This window comes from Malurus melanocephalus, unplaced genomic scaffold (genome assembly GCF_030028575.1).
Source record: "Malurus melanocephalus ecotype Western Australia unplaced genomic scaffold, MMel_1.1 scaffold_233, whole genome shotgun sequence".
Taxonomy (NCBI): Eukaryota; Metazoa; Chordata; class Aves; order Passeriformes; family Maluridae; genus Malurus; species Malurus melanocephalus.
The window spans coordinates 1,041,208-1,048,753 of NW_026623465.1; the positions used below are offsets into that span (position 1 = coordinate 1,041,208).

At 59.0% G+C, this 7,546-nt stretch overlaps 1 protein-coding gene across 1 annotated transcript in view; it reads left to right on the forward strand.

The window, feature by feature from the left end:
- Positions 1 to 7,546, forward strand: part of STAB1 (stabilin 1) — a 53,048-nt gene that overhangs the window by 43,632 nt on the left and 1,870 nt on the right. The window contains exons 53-67 of the mRNA XM_057374771.1: positions 331 to 477; positions 626 to 691; positions 1,208 to 1,433; positions 2,031 to 2,180; positions 2,777 to 2,881; positions 3,310 to 3,417; positions 3,596 to 3,789; positions 4,404 to 4,548; positions 4,951 to 5,084; positions 5,395 to 5,560; positions 5,748 to 5,854; positions 6,042 to 6,161; positions 6,534 to 6,686; positions 6,808 to 6,924; positions 7,120 to 7,266. Coding sequence (XP_057230754.1) covers positions 331 to 477; positions 626 to 691; positions 1,208 to 1,433; positions 2,031 to 2,180; positions 2,777 to 2,881; positions 3,310 to 3,417; positions 3,596 to 3,789; positions 4,404 to 4,548; positions 4,951 to 5,084; positions 5,395 to 5,560; positions 5,748 to 5,854; positions 6,042 to 6,161; positions 6,534 to 6,686; positions 6,808 to 6,924; positions 7,120 to 7,266 — 2,085 coding nt within the window. The remainder of the gene's footprint in view (positions 1 to 330; positions 478 to 625; positions 692 to 1,207; positions 1,434 to 2,030; positions 2,181 to 2,776; positions 2,882 to 3,309; positions 3,418 to 3,595; positions 3,790 to 4,403; positions 4,549 to 4,950; positions 5,085 to 5,394; positions 5,561 to 5,747; positions 5,855 to 6,041; positions 6,162 to 6,533; positions 6,687 to 6,807; positions 6,925 to 7,119; positions 7,267 to 7,546) is intronic.

Sequence of the window (7,546 nt, forward strand, 5' to 3'; positions counted from 1 at the left end):
TGTAGGCTGGGACACCCCAGTCTCCTGGGCTGCAGAGGCACAAGGCATGACCAGCTGTCAGGGAATGCAGAGGTGTGTGGTACCTGTGCATGGCATGGTGACCTGGCTGCAAAGCCACCCCCTTGGTGCCACATTCGCTYTGCTGCATGGACAGAGGCCATCCTTAGGAGAGCAGTCAATCAGGAAGGGTGGTGAAGGACATGTGCACAGAGGTTTTGGAGTGCTTGGGTTGATTAAGAAGCCGTGGCAGCCAACAAGGGGCAGCTCTTGGGCGGTACAGCCCAGATGTAGGATGTGCCAGAATAACAAGTTGCTTTCTTCTTCTGTTAGGGGGAGATTTTGGTGGGGAACGGCGATGCCACTATCATCCAGAGGCACATGGAATTCAATGGAGGCATTGCTTTTGGCATTGATAGACTGTTGGAGCCACCAGATCTGGGATCTCGGTGTGATGAGTTCAGCCTTGTTGAGCTGCAGGTAAGCTGCAGGAGAGTGAGGATCTGGGCTACTTGTGCCTGGGAAGAGGGATGTTGGGATTTGCTGCTCTTCCTTGGCAAAGCTGGGCAGCCAAGAGAGGCAGCAGCATGTGCTGAGTTGTTGTGAGGTTTCTTTCTCCCCTCCACAGGGATCGACAGAGAGCTGTGGACTCTGTGGCTTCGAGCCACCCTGCCCTGCTGGCTCCGTTCAACGGGTAAAGCTCACAGCTTTGTCACCAAAGAGGCCTCTTAGGGCTCTGATGACAATACCCACACGCCYTTCATGTTTTAGCAGCAAAATGAAGGCCCACGTGCATGTGGTGRTGGGCCCTTGGCTCAGTCACACTGTCCATGCCCTGCCCCAAGTCATGCAGGAGCTTGGCTGAAAAATATGGGGTCGGGTGGTGTTTGCTTGGTCAGTGCATGTGGGGGTAACAGTGGCACAGGGTCCCTCTAGCAGCAGTAGGGGTGGCTCTGGGTGCCTTTTAGCAAAAGAGCTCAGCCTGGGGGTGGATCATGGTGGATCCCATGGGTGAGCAGCCTTGGGAGGCAGTGGCTGTATCCCGTTCTCACCGCGGGATTCTGGCAAGTCCCTGAGGTTCATCTGGGGCCCCTCTGTCACCAGCGCCTTAGGAAGCCTCTGCTACTTGTAATGAGCGACACAAGGAAAGTTAAGGTGAGCTGTCAGTGACCAGTGTGGCAAATTCTCTGTTTTGCCTGTTTCCTCGCAGGGGGAAACCAAGCGCTGCTACTATTACGGGAGCCCCCTGCTGAGGAACACGTTCCTGTTTCACCGCAACTCCCTCTTGCGGCCGGCGTGGTCGCACTCGCCGTGGGACCCCTTCAGGAGACACTTCTCTTCCAGGGGGCCTCTGAGACGAGGCTGCAGGAGGAGCTGCGTTTCCAGCCAGTGGGTGCCACAGTGCTGTGCCAACCACTATGGCCGGGACTGTCAGGGTGAGCCACGCCACCCTGTCCCTGCCCGCCCTGTCTCCTGTGGGATCGTGCTATTGCTGGTCCAGCACATCTGACACCCATGGATGTGCTTCCCTGGAGAAGGGTGGGCAAAACCCCGTGCGGGAGCCCCAGCCTGTGAAGGGTGCAGGGAACAATCCYCTGGGATTATATCAGGGAGTTCCCTTTCCTTGGAGAATGTCTTGTCTCGCTGAAGAGCCCTGGGCACAGGKCTGCTGGGAGTGGCTGTCACACATGTCACTCACCCCCAGATATAGCCAGTGCTCTCACTTTCACATCCTTGGGTGAGTCTGCTGTTGGCGTGGGGTGGGTCAGCCCAGACCCAGCACATCACAGCTGGGGCTCTTCCCAAGCTAGAAGCTGTGCCAAATTTGTCCCCGTTGCCCCCATTCCTAAGTTTTCCTGTCACGGGATGTTCCTAGCACTCACTCCCCAGACTGCTGAGCTGTCTAAGCAGCAGCTCAGGRGGCACCCGGTGTGTGCGGGGTCTGTGGGGTGGCAGGGGGTGGCAGTGGGTGGCTCCCCTCCAGCACCGGGTCCCTTTGTCACCACAGCTTCACTAAGGTGCCCCATTTACAGCGTGCCCAGGAGGGCTGGAGGCGCCGTGCAACAACCGTGGGACCTGCGATGACAAAATCGGCGGCTCGGGGATCTGCAACTGCAGCCAGGCGTTCATCGGGACGGGCTGCGAGCTGTGCGCGCCCGGCAGATACGGCCCCGAGTGCMGAGGTACCGCAGGGCATGGCAGAGCGCGGAGTGGCTGTGCCGGGCGGGGAATGTGGCACAGGGTGCTGCAGGAGAGGGGGGGATGGCCTGACCCCCTGTCAGCCCACGGCTGAAAGACACAGGGTGAAAGACCCCTCCTGGTTCATCAAGCACAGCTGAGGGCCCCAGGTTGGGAGAAAGTATTTCACTGTGCTGTGGGCACACTGAAGTTGTGATGAACACTGTGCAGATAGAGCATCTCCTGGACACRCTCAGCAGGGACCTGTGCTCGTGTGAGACAAAAGCAAAGGGAAGGAAAAGAGAGTCTTCCATCCTCCCATCCCAAACTGGACCTTACGGGGTCTTCAGGAATGTTTCAGCRTGAGAAACACATTCCAGAAATGCCCTGGGGAGAGGAGTGATGGGGGTTTGTGGGTGCAGAGGCTTCTCTTCTCAGTCAAGGGTGTGTGTGACAGGGGCCAGGGGTGGCAGTGGCAGGAAGGGATGTGTTGGGCTGCTGTGCCCCCTCCACACATGCCCACAGTGCCAAGCTGCTGCCACATGGCTGTCCCAGAACCTTTCCACCAAGGCACAAATGGTGTGTTTGTCCAYTCCCACAGAGTGCAGCTGTACTGAGCACGGTGTGTGCAATGGGGGCCTGCACGGCGACGGCTTCTGCTTCTGTGCCGAGGGCTGGACTGGGGACCGCTGTGAAACCAGACTGGGTGAGGCATGCTAAGCCATTCCCTGGGACCTGCTGCCACATGGTGCCTTCSCAGGAGCTGGGTAGTTGAAGCAGCTGTTCAGAAATATCTCCTAAAAGGAGCTCTCAGTTGTGAGGCTCATCCTGAGATCCAGCTCACACTGTTGAATTTCACAAGGGTTGGGGTGGTGAGGACTGGGCAGAGGAGAAAAACTGCTGTATGATGAGCAAGTTCCTGAGCTCAGAGGTGCTCCAAGGAGAGCTTGAGGCTGAGGTGAAGGTCTGAGGTGTATTTGATAGAGTAACAAACCTCTGTGTTTGGGCAAGGCACCTGCAGGGGAGAACAGGGGGAGGGGAGAGCTGCGAGCACGGGGCAGAGGCTGCTGGTGGGGTGGCAGCTGTGCCCGTGTCACAGCCCTGGGTCACCGTGAGCCGGGTGTGTGCTTTCAGTGGTGACACCCAGCTGCTCTCCGCCGTGCCACGCCCAGGCCGTTTGCCGCGCCGGGAACCTGTGCGAGTGCGACCTGCACTACGAGGGGGACGGGAGAACGTGCTCAGGTGGGGCAGCGCCGGGGGCTGGGCTGGGCTGGGCTGGGCGGGGGGAGCGGACAGCAGGGCACGGGAACGGGTGACCATCTCCCGATGGCCATGTCGGGTGACAACTGGCAGGACAGCCAGGCTGGTCCCCTGGACACCTCGCGAGGTGTTTTAGTTAACCCAGCACTTGCCCCTGCAGTGATCGACATGTGCAGCCAGGACAACGGGGGCTGTGCCAGGCACGCTCAGTGCTCACAGACGGGYGTGAACGTGTCCTGTGCCTGCGCCCCCGGCTACAGAGGTGACGGCTACATCTGCGAGCCCATCGACCGCTGTGCCGACGGCAGGAACGGGGACTGCAGCCAGCACGCCCTGTGCATCAGCACCGGCCCGGTGAGTGCGGGCCCTGGGGCCGGGGACACCCGTGTGTGTGGGAGAGCAGCCCAGCTAGCTGCCCTGGCACACCCAGGCTGCTGGAGGACAGCCATGTGACAGTGTCCAGTCCTGCTGCAGTCCCCTCCCTGCCCCTCCTCACATACTGCACTCATCCTGCGGGTCCTTACCACCAGGCAGGGGCTGTGCTGCTCTGCTGGTCCTGGGGTTGTTATGCTGAGGCCGTTGTCCCCCACTCCTCTAAGGGGCAGAAGCTGTATCAGTTGTGTCATTCCTGAGCTATTCTGGATGGTCCTTCAAGGACAATGCCGACCAGTTTTGCAGAGGMGCCAAAGCTGATCACTGCAGGCTGGAAGATGGGACTGGGAGTGTGGTGTAGTGCAAGAGTCATGGACAATCCTCAAAGCTCAAACAGCATGTGCCAAGGATGTCAATGTGACATTGCCTGGCTGTGGGGGTAGGACAGGCCACGTGGCCTTTCACAGCTCTGTCATAGTCTTGGCAGGCTGTAGAGGCATTCTGAAGGCTCATCCCCATCTTCAGGGRTACAAGGATCCCCAGCTGGCATCTGTGTGTTTGCACTCACGCAATGCCACCCTTCCATTGTGCTGCAGAACGAGCGGCGCTGCGAGTGCAAGCAGGGCTACGTCGGGGATGGGATCCAGTGCCTGGAAGAGGTCGTGCCCCCCATAGATCGGTGCCTGGAGGACAATGGGCAGTGCCACCGGGAGGCCATCTGCACTGACCTGCACTTCCATGGTGAGTGYGCTTAACCCCACAGTGCCAGAGATGATGTTCCACAGAGAGACCTGGTGGGCACATTCCCTCATCCTTCACCTTTGGCCTGGAGCTCTTCTCAGGAAAGCTGGAGGGTGGGATGGCCAAGGGCACAGGGACTCATTGCTGTAGCTTGGTGTGGTTTTGACATTCCTCTTTTCCCCACATGTCATATGGGGAGGATGAGCCGTCCTTGTCTGTTCCCATGTGAGGTGAGATGGCCTCTGGTGGGACCAGAGGAAGGCGAGAAGCTCAGAGGAAACCTCTCCCTCACCTGTGCCTTGTCCACATCCCACCCTCCTTGGCACAGGGACCCACATGGCTGCCCAGGGAGGTGGCTCAGTGTGTCCTGTACTGATGCTCCCGGGCCTTGGTATTTTGCAGATAAGACTATGGGCGTGTTCCATCTGCAGTCACCCCGAAAAAAGTACGACTTCACTTATGAGCAGGCTCAGGCAGCCTGTGCTGCAGAAGGCGCTTCCCTGGCCACATTCCAGCAGCTCTCGGCAGCGCAGCAGGTCAGGCCAGGGGTGGCTCTGTCCCCTTGTGGGGCTGGGACAGGCTGTGCTTCTCTTGGGGCCCAGCCCAGGGGTGATGTGTGGGTGGGTAACCTCTCATCCCCTTAGCCAGGCCCTGTTTGCTCCCTGTACAGCCATGAAACGGGAGGGCTGGTGGGTCTTGCTGGTCACACTGGGATGGGACTTGTGACTGTGCCCAACACTTCAGGTGGTGGGGGCATGTTGGATAAAGGACAATGGAAATTTCCATTGGGGCAGAAAACCTGGGACAGAGGTATTTTTAATTTAATCATTCATTTTCCTCTTCTAGATGGGATTCCATCTGTGCTTGGTGGGTTGGCTGGACAATGGCACAGCTGGATACCCCACAGCCTACCCCAACCCCAGCTGTGGGTCCAGCCGTGTGGGCATTGTGGACTATGGCTCCCGGAGCAACCTCAGTGAGACCTGGGATGCGTTCTGCTACCGGGAGAAGGGTGAGTGGTGCCAGCACATTTCCTGGTGGGCACGAGAGCTGTGTCAGGGCAGGAGGCAGGARCTGTTCTGGAGCATAAGGGCATGTGGGCACACCCCCTCTTGCCATGCCCACATGTCCAGAAATCCAAAGGTGGTTGGTGCAGCCAGCACTGGTGAGTCCAATCACACCCTGGTGTTCCTTTGCAGATCTGACCTGCGCCTGTCCTGATGGGTTTGTGGGAGATGGGTACTGGTGCAGGGGGAAACTCCCCGATGTRCTCGCAGACCAGGACCGCTTCTCCACCTTCTATTCCGTAAGCGATGCTCTTCTGCAGGAGCAGCAAGGCAGAGGGAGGGAGGAGGTGGAGTTGGGTCTGTGTGCAGGGTACAAACACAGAGAGGGGCTTTCTTTCCAGGGCTGGAGAGTTCCTGATGGGGGGAAGGTAACAGCGTTGTGCTGCCAGCAATATACTGATGGCGAAGATCTCCCATCTCTTCCAGATGTTGCTCAATTTCGCCAATGAGACAGAAGAAGGACTGGATCTTTTCATGTATTTGTCTGATGTCTCTGCTCCCAAAACTCTCTTTGTCCCTCTGAATTCGGGCTTTGCAGACAATGAGGTAAGCAAACAGGGATGAACTATCAGAGCCCCAGAGGAGAGCAAGTGTCACCAAAGCTGGCAGGATGGTGTGAAACAGTCTGGGGGAGAAGGAGGAATGTGGGCCAGATGAGATCAATGGAGGTCTTTAGTTGAACAACTCCCTCAGACGAGCCATAGAGGTCAGGTCAGGATGCTCAGAGCTTCTCCAGCTGAGGTGTGACAATCCTAAGGGTGGCAAATTCCCCCTGCTCTGCACAATCATTGTGTGCCATGTTGTCCATGAATTGAGCTGTTGTGGCCATGGAGAGTCTGGATGGGGCTGGKGGAGCAGCAGGGAAGGGGAGAAACCAGGTCATCCATTTCTCACCCCTGTGCACTGATGCTYATTCAGACGCTGACAGGAGAAGAACTGAAGCTCCACGTGTCGTCCAGCAATGTCGTCCTCTTCAGCTTCAACCTCACGACGGGCACSATCATCCCATCCCAGTCAGGATACGACCTCCATGTATCAGACCTCCCAGCRAGCAACAGTACAGAGCACTCAGTAGGTTTAGCTTTGGCAGAGGGCAAAAAAAGCCCACAAGTTTTCACCACATCTCTTTTGAGACAGGGAATGATGGGGAGCCTTTCTAGGCAGGTGACATTATCTGTGTCCTGTGCTGTAGGACGCCAAAAGGATCAATGACACGATGATTGTGGAGTGGGACATCGTAGCTTTCAATGGCATCATTCACGTGATAGCAGAGCCACTAAGGATCCCACCTGTCSTTCACCTTGGCCAGGTGAGTCTGGGACACGAACAGGGCCTGGGAACAGGAATGACTTGACAGTCACCGCAAGAACTGGCCTTGTCCTGTGCTCTCTGGTGTGGCTCATTTTGGGAGGGCTGCCCACGGTCCCACTGGGGASCAGCAGCCGGGGCAGTGCCATTGCYGTGCCGKGACAGCGCAGTGACGGCGCTGCTGTTTTCGGCACAGGTGAACGGTGCGGCTCAGGGGTCGAGCTCTGTGGCCACGGGGACGTTGTCAGCGCTGTGCTTCGCGYTGGTGCTGGCTGCGGGTGCCGGCGTCGCCTACTACTGGGTGAGGAGGCGGCGGCAGCAGGGGCAGTTCGGGTACTATCAGGTACGTGCTGCTGGAGAGAGCGGGGCGGGGAGGGGAGGGCGGTGGATGGAGCTGGGTGCCCGGCGGATCAGCCGGGGCGGGTGCGGGTCCCGAGTGGTGCGCGAAGGGGCCGGCACGCCAGAGGGCGCCCGCGGGCTCCAGCGGGCAGGGGGTGGGCGGGGCGCGGTACCGGCAGCGAAGCCCCGCCCCAGCGGGCACAGCCCCGCCCCAGCGGGCACGGCCCCGCCCCAGCGGGCACGGCCCCGCCCCAGCGGGCACGGCCCCGCCCCAGCGGGCACGG